This window comes from Rousettus aegyptiacus, unplaced genomic scaffold, assembly GCF_014176215.1.
Source record: "Rousettus aegyptiacus isolate mRouAeg1 unplaced genomic scaffold, mRouAeg1.p scaffold_m13_p_11, whole genome shotgun sequence".
NCBI lineage: Eukaryota > Metazoa > Chordata > Mammalia > Chiroptera > Pteropodidae > Rousettus > Rousettus aegyptiacus.
The window spans coordinates 73,828,557-73,843,262 of NW_023416286.1; the positions used below are offsets into that span (position 1 = coordinate 73,828,557).

Below are 14,706 nucleotides of genomic sequence, written 5' to 3' on the forward strand. Positions count from 1 at the left end.
TAGATAGGAAGCTTTGAAAAATAACTATAGAAATTCTAAAGTGTACTAAAAACTTTATTACTTTCTTAAATTGTCCATTCATTTTATCTGCATCTTCTGAACTTGAAACAATTAGACACTTAGGGCATTTCTGATAATCAGTTTTCCAGTTTACTATTTTTAATAGACTTTCGTTTTTAGAACAGGTTTAGATTTACAGAAAAATTTGATGATAGTTCAATTTTATTTTTGCAAGTGGAATTAATAGAGCTTGTCTTGGAGAATTATGGGAATTAATGAATGTAAAAGCACAGGTTCTCATTCTTAAGCAGCTATTATTGTTGTGATCATTTTTTCTTTCATCATTATGTTAACTCCTGCACTGGAGGAGAGCTGGATATCTTTTTTTGTTTTTTATTTAATAAAAAAAGTAAATTGTAATTTGCAAATTTTGGGCTGTGTCACTGATCACTATCATGACTCTTTCCCCCTGTTTAATGTTTTCTTTCATTGTTAGGTAATTAGTTCAGTGATTTTTTTGTTTGTTTGTTTGATTATTTCTTCCCCTTTTCCAACTATAGAGTTCTATAAAAATCTAGAGATTGAGAGGAAGTAACATAAAAATGAATAGGTGATTTTTAAAAACATATTTTCTAATCTAATCACTTGAAAACAGTTAATCATTAATATAGATTTAATATGCATTTGAAGAATTTTTAATAATTTCAACCAAATTTTAGTAAAATAATGTTTAAAATATATTGATGAATATTTCTTATACAAGTTGGAATAGAAAACAGAGGCTAAGTCTAAACATACGATAAGGCACAAGATCATGTTGATTGTTCCATAACAAAATGCTAGACATAAGTATAGTATAAGTATAGTAATGTATTGCTTAATAACATATTACAATAATTATAATGTATGGCTTTGAAAATTTCAAGATATGAAAATCCCAAATCATAAGTTTTTACATTGCAAAAGAAAACTTAAGGCATTAAATGTTCTCTATCAATTAGAAGTATATCTTACATGCCATCAATGTATAACTAACTGCATGCTAGATTTATGTATTTATTGTAGCAAGTTCCCAAGTGAATTCTATTAGGTCTGGTTTAATCGATACAGTGTTTTTAATATAATAGAGTATTATTAAAATATTTTGGCAAGTTCTGACCCATTTTTATCAGCGAAGTCATACATAAATACCAGGAGAGTCATGAATGTCTTTCTCTTTGCTCATTCGTGTTTGAGGGAACAGTTGTAGCACCCGTGAGATAGTACAATGATGTTTTGCATCAAACAGTTGTTGCAACTGGGCCATTTTGTTCCCATTGGCTTTCAGGGCCATTTTGAAAAGTGTATTAAAGAAAATTGCTGAGACATTTTCCTCTTGAAACAAGCATGGCATTAGGAAAGAATCAAAAAGTAATCTGTATGTCACGCATCTCCTATAGTTTTGGAGAACAGAGTCCACTAATGTAAACAGATGGTCTTGACAGTTAATCTCGTAGGGCTCCAGCTCTCCTAAAAAGCTATATTTCCTGGAATAGTATGGGGGCATATTTGACAATTAATTGCCTCACTCTGTTCGAAGTTGAAGGTTCTTTACGGTACTAATAGTTTTTGATATTTATTTAGCATCTGCTTAGGAATGGGGACCCTATGATGTTGCATTGAAGATATGATGTTCACACTTTATATTGGACTGAAACGTTTATACTATACCTAGTAATACTGTTTATGAAGACAGAGATGTATATAATACATACTCCAAATGATTAAAATTGAAGTTACAGATAGCACAGTTAACTCTCAGCTGTTCCATACATTCTTGTAATAAGATAAATGCTGGCTTAAAAAGTAATATTGTTCCCTGTGCTCGGCCTGTTGTAATGATTTGAATCTATAATTCCCAAAATAAAATATAATTAGGAATTTAAATTTAATTGTATTTATTAATCAGTCTCTTTGCTTTGCGAGTGTACCAGAATACTATACGCAGGGGCTTTTATAGGTTGAAATAAGTATTAGGTGATTATTTGTGGGTTGTTGCCCTATGGCTATTTCTATAGAAATGTAAAAGTAGACTTACAGGCTACTAGACTAACATGATTCTATTTAGAATAAATATTTATAAATTCTAGTGATGATTGTTGATGTAGCCAACTGGTATTACCATGACTATCTTAGAGTATTGGTCATAACATTTTCTGCTTCTTCAATTGAGAAATGTTTTAGAACACCTAGTGCCATCTTATCTTCATTAAGTATATGTTTCTACAGCTTTAACACGAGTCCTTTTTAGTACCATTGCATGATTTAAATACTCTGACATATCTGTCCCTAGCTTTTTTTGTTGAAGAGCTCTGACTGATACCTTTTTTCTGGTGAATCATTGACGATTATGACAAGAATGCAAATTGTTCCTGATTTGTTCTCCCTTCTTTAGTAATAGAATTTTAAAGCAGTACATGGCTATTCAGAGTCAGGACTGTATTTCGTAGCTTCTCTTGCCACTAGAAATTCCACTAGTTCTGATCAGTGGGGTGTAAGAGTGTGTGTGTGTGTGTGTGTGTGTGTGTGTGTGTGTGTGTGAGCACGCACTGGGGTAGGGAGAGGGATATCCCTTGCTCTGTCTTTCTCTTTATTCATTCTTTCTTCACACTCTGCTGCCTGGAATACAGTTGCTTGTAGTTTGGACAATGGGATCGATGCCCCTAAGCAGAACAGGAAGATAGAAGGGACTTGAGTCTTTGACATTTAATGACTCCATGAAGTAACAAAAACAGCTCTGTACCCTTAATTAGACTTTTGTGCCAGAGGGAAATAAACTTCTGTTTTGTGTAAACAGTTGCTGTTTTGGGGTTCAGTCACAGCATATGAACCCAATCCCAGCGATTCTTATAGATCTGCATACTAGTTAGTATTCTTAGGAGCGTGAGTGATATCTGAGTAGCCCCCAGAATTAGAGGAGATCCAGAGCTCAAGAGCCACACTTCCAAGGGTGTCTACAACCAAAGTCATGACCCTCCCAGCACTCTTTCTCTACATATCTTGGTCTTAATTTTCTTTTCCTCCAGATTTCACTTTGTGTTATTCCAGAATGGCTTTCTCCAGTGATGGGAGATGGCCAGACTAGCTCCTTCAGTAACTTGAGACTTCAGGTGGGAAGCTTTGGTGTTTCATCTTCTGTTTGGAAAACATTAGGGAGTGACTCAGATTGACCTGACTTGGGTTCCATGCCCACCTTCTACCTTCCACTGATTCAGCTTGGATTACATGCCCTTCATTTGGGGCTTGCTTTATGGGGGGTTGGGAGGTTGGGTGAGCGGGAGGGTGCAAATATTTGCAGCGTCCACTAGAACCATTTGTTCTATAGTAAGGTGGGTGCTGTTTAGATAAAACAGTGCCTACTTCAGTTGATAAGTCGTTCACAAATGATTTAAGATAAGAATCATATTCTTTCTTGAAAGCAGTCCATGTAGGAAATACACAAAGGCTGCTAGTTTGCTTTGAATTTGCTTTCTGACTTGAAGTTGTGAATTTTTTGCGAGATGCAGCTCAGATGGATCCCTAGTGTGGAAATTTTAATGGAAATTATTCTGGCCACATCATCACACTATACAGGTGAATTATTAGTAGCCATTGGATAGTTTTTCCCAATTTCTTTTATCTTCATTATTGATTGTAATATCAACATTAAAACATTGCTGTCATCATTAATCCTTTTAAAATAGATATGAAGAAGCATTTTTAGGTGTTAGAAAATTAAGGCTATTACATCATAAAAAATATTTTGGTGCCACACATCCTATTTAAAATTCTAAAGTGAGAGTTTCCTTCAAGGAATTAAAATTTTTTCATTAAATGTTTGACATATATAAAAGTTGATAAATATACTTCTGGGGGGCTTTGGTATACTAAGTTACCAAAGTTTACTTGAAATCTTAATAAATCATGAAATATCAAGTAATCGAAAGGTAACAGTGCCATGTGGTTGACTTCTGTTGAAGGGGAGAGGAGACCTCTGTCCACAGGGCACATCCAGGAGTGTGTAGGACCTGGTTTGTTCTGGGGAAAGGCTCATAGTCATACAGTGCACTCTTCCAGATGACTTTCAAGCAATATGGTGACATTTCAGACACTTCAGAGGTAGAGATTTATTGCTTTAGAAGTACTATATTTATTAATCTGATTTTAAGTCAGATATCTGTGAGGCGTATCGAAGAAATGTATTCTTCCTCCAGAACTCTGACAAGCTAAAGCTTTTCATTGTTTTCTGCCATTAAGGATGACGAGGAAACGGGGAAAACGGGTTGAGTCACCTAAATTGTTATGCGCTCTCCCTTGGTATCATTTAGCCAGAGCGCACACAAGAGGGGAGCAGGGGAGTCTTTTATACTTAATAAACAGAGAATATCTTTGAACAGCCAGTACGAGCTCTGAAAAAAAAAAAAAAAAGTCTTTTCTGGCCAGAAACTTTTCTAGGTAATGTTCATCACAGTCGCAAATAGAAGGAATGAGGCCCAGAAAGTGAAGTCTGACCACAAGTTTTCACCATATTAATTTTTTATTTCACTAGGAGCAACTGTGTCAATCACACTCCATTATAACTTTCAGGAGTTCGATTGTGCCGTGAGGGTTGGATAGAGTGCTTCGATGTGACTCGTCACAATACACATGCCCCATGGAAGGGGCACGTCTAGGTCAGAGGCGAGGCATCTGGCTGCTTGCTGTTGCCTTTCTTTCCAGCCTAACTTTGGAGATAGATGAATGTTTTCCTTTTTATCCTTAGGTAGCTGGCAGTTAGACCTTTTCTTGTTAAAAGAAGGGAGACACACACATGCAGCGGTTAATGATAATTACAAGTTATTTGATGTCTCTGAATAGAAGTTCAAGAATGTTGTATTATTTTCCTTTGCAAGGTGGAAATCTGTTGTGCTGGTATAAATATCTGAAGTAATACAGAAGGCCAGGACAAAAATAGGTTTCTGAGAAATCCATGGTGTTTTTGCTTCCTGATAATATTACAGCTTTATCTACTGATCTCAGCCAGAACTTGTCATGTGTAGGTCCCTCTGGGCTTGGCCATTGCTCCCTTGCCTCTTTTCCCAAGGCCCATTCTGTTTCACAACTAAGCCTTGCTCAAAAAGTTCTTTTCTCATGAGTTCAGACATTTCATAAGTTAAAACTACTTATTAAGTGTCCAGTTTTAGCATTTCATTTAGATTACTTAAAATTTCATATATCACAACAAAGGAACAAGACATAGCTCTCTTATTATGTTTGCTATGTCCTATCTGAAAATACCTAAGAAATTCAATGTTATCAAGTGCTGATTTTGACATATTTAAATGTTTTCGATCTAACTTAATTTTATTAACTTAATTTTGTTGCCAAACTTGTCTAATCAGTGAACATTCCAGTTCATTAACTCGCCAGTAGTTAATTTTACAAATCTATATGGAAGCAGTAGTAATAATATTTTATAAACAGTGGCATTTTTTCAGTATTATAAAAAGCCTTTGATTTTTTTTTGCTTAGGTAAACTAGTTCACGTGGGAAAGCTCCCTCTAGTGTTTCTTGAAGTAAATACAAATGGTATTGAACTGTATATATATCTTTTTCTTTTTGGTAAAGATTTTTTTAAAAGAGAAATTTAGGGTTTATAACAAAATCGAGAGGAAGATACAGAGATTTCCCAAATACCCCTGCACTTACGCATACAAAGCTCCCCCCGTTATCAGCATGAGTAACAAGAATTGTGCATTTTCTGTGAAAGGTGAACCTACATTGACGTGTCATGATCACTCAAAGTCAGTAGGTTATCTTAGGGTTCACTCATGGTGTTGTGCATTCTTCAGGTTTGGATCAATGTGTAATGACATAATCCCGTCATCATAATATCATACAGAATATTTCCACTGCCCTAAAATTTTTCGTGTTCCGCCTCGTCATCCCTTCCCCTCCCTCCACACCTTTATATTGTCTCAATAGTTTTGTCTCTTCCAGAATGTCATATAGTTGGAATTATCCAGTTATAGCCTTTTCAGATTGGTTTCTTTCACTTATTAATATGCATTTATGATTCTCTCATGTCTTTTCATAGCTTGATAGCTCATTTCTCTTTTGGTGCTGAATAATGTTCCATTGTCTGGATGTACTACAGTTATCCATTTATGTATTAAGGACATCGGGGTTGCTTTCAAGTTTTAACAATTTTGAAAAAAGCTTCTGTAAACATCTGTGTGCAGGTTTTTGTGCGGATATACATTTTCATTTCCTTTGGGTAAATACCAAGGGGCATGAATTGCTGTATCACATGGTAGAAATATGTTTAGTTTTGTAACTATCTTTCACACTATCTGCCATTCAAAGCGGCTGTGCCATTTTGCTTTCTCATCAGCTGTGTAGAAGGGTTCTTCTCACTTCATATGCTGACCAGCATTTGGTGTTGGCGGTGTTCCAGATTTTGGCCATTCTAATAGGTATGTAGTGGTATCTCATTGTTTTAATTTGAGTTTCCCTGATAACATATAATGTGGAGCATCTTTTCATATGCATCTTAGTTATCTGTAGATCTTATTTGGCCAGGTATCTGTTGAAGTCCTTGGCCAATTTTTTAATTGGGTCATTTGTTTTCTTTTTGTTGACTTTTAGGTATTCTTCATTTATTTTGGATAACAGTCTTTTAGCAGAAGTGTCCTTGGCAAATGCTTTCTCTCTGTCTATGGCTTGTCTTATAAGTCTCTTGAAACTGTCTTTTAAAGAACAAAAATTTTTAATTTTAATCAAGTCTGGTTTATCAATTATTTTTTTTCATAGACTGTGTCTTTGGTGGTGGTGTATCTAAAAAAGCATCACCATGCCGAAGGTCATCTAGGTTTTCTCCTGTGTTATCTTCTAGGAGTTTTATACTTTCACATTTTACATATAAGTGTGTAATCTATTTTGAGTTAATTTTTGTAAAAATGTAAGGTCTATGTCTAGATTAATTTTCTTTTTTGTATGTGGATGTCCAGTTGTTCCAGCACCATTTGTTGGATACTATCTTTTCTCCATGTATTGTCTTTGTTACTTCGTCAGAGATCAGTTGATATATTTAGGTGAATCTATTTTGGGGCTGTCTCTTCTATTATATTGATTTATTTGTCTGTTTTTTTTTTTTTTTCCACAAAAACCACACTGTCTTAATTACCATAGCTTTATAGTAAGTCTTGAAGTCAGGTAGCATCCGTCCTCCAACTTTGTTCTCCTTCCATGTTGTGTTGGCTATTCTGGGTCTTTTGCCTCTTTGTGCGAACTTTAGAATCAGTTGTATCAATATCTATAAAATTACGTGCTGGAGATTTTGACTGGAATTGCATTGACTCCATAAATCAAGTTGAAAAGAACTGACATCTGTACAATTCTGAGTCTTCCCAACCATGAACATGGACTATCTCTCCATTTATTTAGTTTTTCTTTGATTATGTTCACCAGAGTTTTGTAGTTTTCTTCACACAGATCTTATACAGCTTTTGTCTGATTTATAGCTAAGTATTTTATTTTTCAGGTGCTAATGTAAATGGTATTGTGTTTTTAATTTCAAATTCTACTTGTTCACTGCTGGCATGCAGGAAAGCAATTGACTTCTGTATGTTAACCTTATATCTTGCAACCTTGTTATAATTGCTTATTAATTCTAGGATTTTTGTTGTTGTTGTTGTTAATTCTTTTAGATTTTTTATGTATGTGATTATGTCATCTGAGAACAAACACAGTTTTATTTCTTCATTAACAATCTTTATACCTTTGTTTTACTTTCTCGCTTTACTGCATTAGCAAGGACTTCCAATGTGATGTTACAAAGTAGTAAGAGAGGGGACATTCTTGTCTTGTACCTGATCATAGTGGTAAAGCTGTGAGTTTCTCACCATTAAGTATGACGTTAGCACTAGGTTTTTTGTAGATAGTCTTGATCAAGCTGAGGAAGATTCTCTGTATTCCTAGTTTGCTGAGAGTTTTAATAATGATTCTATCATATGCTTTTTCTGCATCTATTGATGTGATCATGTGATTTTTTTTTTAGTCCGTCGATATGATGAATTACATTAATTGATTTTCAAATGTTGAACCAGCCTTACATACCTGAGATAAATCCCACTTGGTCTTGGTATATAATTTTTTAAATGCTTTTTAAAATTTAGTTTTGCTAATATTTTGTTAAGGATTTTTGCACCTATGTTCATGAGAGATATCGGTTTATAGTTTTTCTTTTCTTGTAATGTTTCTGTCTGATTTTGGTATTAGCTAATACTGGCTTCATAAATAAGTTAGGAAGTATTTCCTCAGCTTCTTTCCTCTGAAAGAGATTGTAGAGAATTTGTATAATTTTTTCTTAAATGTTTTATAGAATTTGCCAGTGAACACATCTGGGCCTGGTGCTTTCTAATTCGAAGATTATTAATCATTGATTCAATTTCTTTAATAGATATAGGCCTATTCAGATTGTCTGTTTCTTAATGTGTGAGTTTTGGTATATTGTGTCATTCAATAATTGGTCTATTACATTTAGGATATCAAATTTCTGGGCATAGAGTTTTTGTAGTATTCTTTCATTGTCCTTTTAATTTCTGTAGTGATATTTCTCTCTTTTCTTTTAATTTCAGATGTTAGCAATTTGTCTCCTTTTCTTAGTTAGCCTGATTAGAGGGTTATCAATGTTGAATTGTATGCTTTAAAAAATGTGAGCACAAAGCAGATAATAGGACTAATATGATGAATAAAAAGCATCCAGTTGAATAAATACATAGAAGGTTGATCTCACATTGAAAGTACTTTGTGGTTGGGTAAAGAGCTATGCTACATTTGAAATTGTGGGTCTCATGCACATAAAATGCACGTTTCTCCATGAAGGGGTTAGAGAGGTCACATTAGGGTTCTAAATATAACTTCCTTTCACAATTTTGCCTACAGTCAGCCTTAAATTAAATTAAATGTTCAATGTTCACTTCTCTGTTAGATCTTCTTCCTCATTCTCACATCAGCTGATGATCATGCTTTCTATTTTACCGAAGAAATTTAAGCAGTCAGAGGAGAAATTCTCCAAACTCACACCACCGCGTCTTCCTGCATCTATGCCTTTAAATTCTGCCTTTCCCTTTGAGATGAACTGAGCATGCCTACGGATCAGTTCAAATTCTTCCAGGTGCCCCAGATTCTGTCCCCTCTTGCCTACTGAAAGACACCGCTAGCCATTCTACCCTCTTTCTCTAGATCATCAACATTCTCTTTACTATTGGATATTCTGTATTAGAAGCTGTCACTTCTTCCATCTATAAGAGAACCCTCTTTTGACTCGTACCTCTAGCTACTGCCCTAATAAGGTTGTTTGTACCTATTGTTTTGGATTTATTTTGTGAAATTTTCTTTGGAGCCTACTAGGTAAGTCTTTTGCCCTAAGCCCCTACCAAAACTTTTCTTGTCAGGGTCACCAATGATCTCATATCGATTACTTCCTTTGTCTTGGAACTTTTTCTTGCTTGACTTCAGGATACCATTCTCACTTACTTGACCTCTAGCTGTTGCTGTATTTTCCTTTGCTCATATCTCTCCGTCTCCGAAATCATAAGCATTGTGTGCCTCGCAGGTTGGTTCCTGGAGATAGTTCTCTTTGCCTAGTGGACACTCTTTCTTTCTTGCTGGCTCAGTCATCAATACTCTTGATGAACTTGTCTTACCTCATGTCTTTAAATATCATATATATGCTAATGTCTTCCAATTTTTCTTTCTCAGTTCTGTTCTCTCTCCTGAGCTCTAGACACATATATTCGACTGCCTACTGACATCTATCCTTGGATATCTAGAAGCTTCTCAAAATTAACTTGTCTCAAACTAAGCTCCTGCTCTGTTAAGCCACCCCCACTCCCTCCAAACCTGTTTCACTGCAGCTCCATTTTTTTCTAGTTCCTCTGGCCAAAACGCATGAAGTTCATCCATTCCCCCTTTTCCTTCTCCTATACGCTACATTAGGTCCTCAAGAGATCATCTGGACTATGCCTTTAAAATTATATCCAGAAGCCTACAGCTTCTTACCCCTTCCCTTGCTGTTGCTCTGTCTGAACCACTGTTGGCTCGGCCTGGATGAGCACAGTAGGCTCCTGCCCCATCACCTGGGCCATCTATTTTCCACACGGCAGCCAAAAGGACCTTTAAACATACAACTCAGCATCCTGTCTTGGCTTTCTGTCTAAGAGTAAACAGCCAAAGTTCTTTCAAGGTACCGCGTGATTTTGATGCTCCCTGTTCCCCTACAGTGCCTCTTCAGTAAACCCTTGCTCACTCACTTAAATCCAGCCACACAGGCGCTTTGAAGTTCCCTGAACGTGCCAGACAGATTTTGCTTCAAGGCCTTAGTACTTGATGTTCTGTCCCTCTGGAATGTTCCTCCCCCGGATATCTGTACGGCTCACTTCCTTGTTGACCTCAGGATTTTATTCAAATATCTTATAGAGAGCCCTTTCTCTAAAATTACAACTGTTCTGCCGCCCCCACCAAATTTTCTGTCCCCCTTCACTACATTATATTTTCTTCTTGGCAATTTTCACTATCTAAATTCTTTAGTATTTTACTTGTTGTATATCATCCCCTCTGCTACGATTTAAATTTCATGAAGGCATTGTATTCTTATTTAGCAGCAGCTTTTCACTTTTTCCATCTCCGACTGACATTTTTATTTAATCGAACATTGTTGAATGCTTTCACTGTCCCAGCACGGTGTCAGGCACATTTGCATGTTTAAATTAATTTTCTCAGCTTAGTTCTGAAATAAACATTGTGATTCTTATTTTACAAAAAAAAATCAGAGGTCAAGAAGAATGTGGAGTCTTTTCTACAGACAATAATAGATACGGGAATGGGGCTTTAAACTTAAGACCTCTAACTGCATGTTATGTACTTTTCTAATGTGCCATGTTGTGGACTGATCCACTTTTAAAATAATGGATTATTAGTGTTGAAAGGGAACTTGAAAAGGACTGCTCTTATCTAGCCTTCATCTGACTTCGTATCACCTCCCCATCTCTATCTTGTCATACTTATCTTTTCCTCTAGCACCAAACTCAGCTGCGACTGAGGACATTTCATTCTCTAACTCAAATTACATGATTCCCCAGATTTTCTCCTGTGAGTTACCTGCATGTTTTACATATGATCTCTTTTGCAAAGTTGGAATGGTCATAAAGGCACAAGGCATATCTTCTAGAGAAGGAATTTAATGATATAATTAGTGAATAGGATAGGAGAACTTAGCTGAAAGGTTTAAGAAATTCCTCTTTCTGGTGCTTGAGCTAACTCAGAAGTCACCAAGAAAGCAGCAGTTAGAAAGGAGCTGAGCCAACAATGAGTTTGGAGCCAAGCGACTGAGAATATCCTTAGATTAAAGCCTGGTCTGAGAGGAAACTGGCTTACACCCAAGACTCAAAAACCAAGCAGCTTGTATGACTGTCGTGTAAATCATAGAGATACTCTGCTTTCTTTGGCCACAAATAGTCTGGTTTCTTGTAATCTCATTATTTTCTTCTTTATTGGTTTAATGTTTGAAGTAAACTGTTTCCACATTGTAAAACAAGATAGCGCTGACCAAGTGATTCAAAGGGCACCTTTAATTTTAAATTTCTATAATTTTAAAATCACTGAATTGTTCTAGTTGATTCTGAATCTACACCTAGTGAAAATTAGACCTCTTTATACTGTGCAAACTATACCTTAAAATAATAATTTATATTTTTAACTAAATACGAAGAATCGCTAAGTGCTTTTGGATAAAAGTGAAAATGGTGTAAAAATTCGTTTTATTTCCTATAAAGATTGCCAGACAGCCTCACCTTAAAAACGGCAGCACAGCCCGTGCTTCCAAAGTAACTGGAAGCTGGAAAACCTCATGGGTTCTGAGATAATAGCTCCTGCTTCCTTAATGTAAGTGAGCTGTTTCATGATGTAATACATACCTTCTGGTCGCTTTCCATTGGCTGAAGATGAGATTAGAAAAGCCAAATAGATATAAAACATTAAATGACAAAAATTACTCTCTTCTCAAAATGCCGATTTGATCGTAATAGTTTCTTAAGTAAAACATAATTAGGAAGGAAATCTACCCTCTCCCTAAAGGAATGCATTACTTTCGAAGCAAATCTCTTTCCTGTCCATGCTGTCTCTGTTTGATTGAGACTAGATTAAATTGTTAGTTCTTTTTATTAGGGAGTTTTTTTAGTTTATTTGAAGTGTTTCCTGGTGTTTTCCTTAAATTTTTTACACCTTTCCCTGTTTTTTTTTTTTTTGTATTTTTCTAAATCTTGCTGTGCTTACTATAATTATTATAAAGATTAATAAGAAATCAAGTAGTTAAGCTCATATCAATTATAAAAGGCTTTACCCAGTTTTTTTCTTTAACTACGTTTTAAGAAGCTTATTTTCACATTCATATTAGTATTCAATTTTAAATGCTTGCTTGACATTAATCTGTTTATCAATGAACTTTAAGAGGAAAAATGACATGTATTATAATCTTCTCTTTTATTATTAATGAGTACTGGACACTTGTGGTTGTTTAAACAGCCTAAGAAAGAGAATGGTTATCAAATTTAAAATGTTTCTTTTTAAAGAAAGCTAAAGCTTCTGTTCTTTAGTCCTGAACAATCAGTGTGTTTCCTGATTGCAGAGTCAGGAAATACTTTACTTTTGAAGCAATAACGGTTATTCCTGGAAAGTTTTATAATTGGCTGCATAGTGATAATGTGGACTTTAACAAATACAATGGAATAACTGCTGACTTATTTAAAAAGAAAGAGAACTTATTAAGTGCAACAGAAGGCTGACACTGAGGATTAATCAGTTTGGTGTGTTCAGGGCTCTTGGAGAAAGACTTTTGACTGGATTCCTGACTGAAGGTATCTTTCCTTGTGCTTTTAATGAGCTAGATTTTTACCCTGAGCCTGTGTTTGCTTAGATCTTTAAATATTATTGTGTTGTAGAATTTGTTTTCTTTTGAAGTCAGGCAGAATGTGATTTTTCTGTACCAATGAATTTTGTGGAGTGTGATAACTAATTATGAGAATTAATGAGAAACAACAGCATGGCATTCAGCAATCTGGTGGCAATTTTTTCTCTTTTTGATGTTAGCCATTCTGATAGGTGTATAATGGCACCTTTCTACAGTCGTAGTCTGCGCCTTCCCTGGTGATAGCTAATGCTGATGAAGGGTGTCTGGATTTTAATCTGTTCATCTAGAAAGTTTATTTTATGCTTGTTGTTGAAATTGATTCCTTTCAGTTGAGGCTCATAATAACTTTTATCTATATCTATCTATCTATGTATGTTTATTCACGGATTTTCAGTCATTATACTTTTTATAATTTATTTTTTCTCTTAATTTTAAAAAACTTTTGACCCTTCATAATAACATTTGGAAGTACTTAAAGGATATATTATGATTTATTAAAGGTTGACAGTGGACTGTATCGTCTCATGGTGTTTGTTTTGGGGAAATGAACACATTCAAAATGGGAAAGTGTAATACTAATATCATTAAATGTCAATCTTACCTTTAAGTCATTCATGTCTGATAAAGTAATTTAAGTTATGCTTTATCTTATGTTGGGTCTGACTGTCATTCTCCATATTTTATCATTTAGTAGGAACATGGATTCTGGGTGATAATTACGGGTGTATGTAAACATAAGTTATTTCTAAATAATCAACTGAAACGAAGATTTTTAATTCTTTTCTAGGTTCCTGATGTTATCAGCAGCATAAGGCAGTTGTCTAAAGCTGCCATGAAAGAGGATGCCAAACCCAGCAAAGACAACGAGGACGCTTTTTACAACTCTCAAAAGTTCGAAGTCCTGTACTGCGGAAAGGTGACCGTGACGCACAAGAAGGCCGCTTCCAGCCTCATTGACGACTGCATCGAAAAGTTCAGCCTGCACGAGCAGCAGCGCCTGAGGATCCAGGGCGAGCAGCGCGGCCCCGACGCCCGCAATGACCCGGTGGCCTTCGAGGTTGAGGGGCCGAGTTCGCTCACAGACATTCTCCTGGAGGAAGGGGATGTTGTCACCTACACCCTCCCTGCCTTACCAGCTACGGCCAGCCAGCCTGGGCTGTCCAGCTCTCGAATTTGTTTCCCCGAGATGATTTTGGAAGATTCTGGCTTTGATGAACAGCAAGAGTTCCGGTCTCGGTGCAGCAGCGTCACCGGAGTCCTGCAAAAGAAAGTTCACGAGAACAGCCAAAAACCACAGCCACGACGGAGACACGCCAGCGCGCCCAGTCACGTGCAGCCCTCGGATTCGGAGAAGAACAGGACCATGCTGTTCCAGGTGCTGCCCCGGCAGGGTGCTCTTGGGCGGTTCGTGATCAAGGGCTAGAAGCAGCTCCTCCCACTTCCTCATTCCACAATAATCCAGCTTTGATTTCTTCACCCCTGGGAAACTGATAAGGCAGAGGAAAGGGGAGAAGGGCTGAGAGGCAGGCGTGGAATGTGGATTGTAAGAAATGAGGGGCCAGGGCAGGGACGGATGGAGGAAAAAGCAATTAAATAATGGAGCATCCCGGAAGGCTGGTGGAAGGAGTAAGAGTAGACGGTTACTCGTAGCATCATCAGCAATTTGCCTTAGGTGGTTTCCTAAATAAATGAAATGTTGCTGTTTTTTGACTAACTGCAGAAGTCAATTTTATAGGGGA

The 14,706-nt window shown here is 36.3% G+C and overlaps 1 protein-coding gene across 3 annotated transcripts in view; it reads left to right on the forward strand.

Moving 5' to 3' along the window:
* The window catches only part of TBC1D4 (TBC1 domain family member 4), a 156,956-nt gene that overhangs the window by 77,403 nt on the left and 64,847 nt on the right, over nt 1–14,706 (forward strand). For 2 of the 3 annotated variants that reach the window (XM_016149361.2, XM_016149362.2), the window contains exon 2: nt 13,755–14,342. In XM_016149361.2, coding sequence (XP_016004847.1) covers nt 13,755–14,342 — 588 coding nt within the window. Of the gene's footprint in view, nt 1–12,461; nt 12,915–13,754; nt 14,343–14,706 lie in introns of those variants that run through there. The other variant, XM_016149363.2, reaches the window with a different exon arrangement.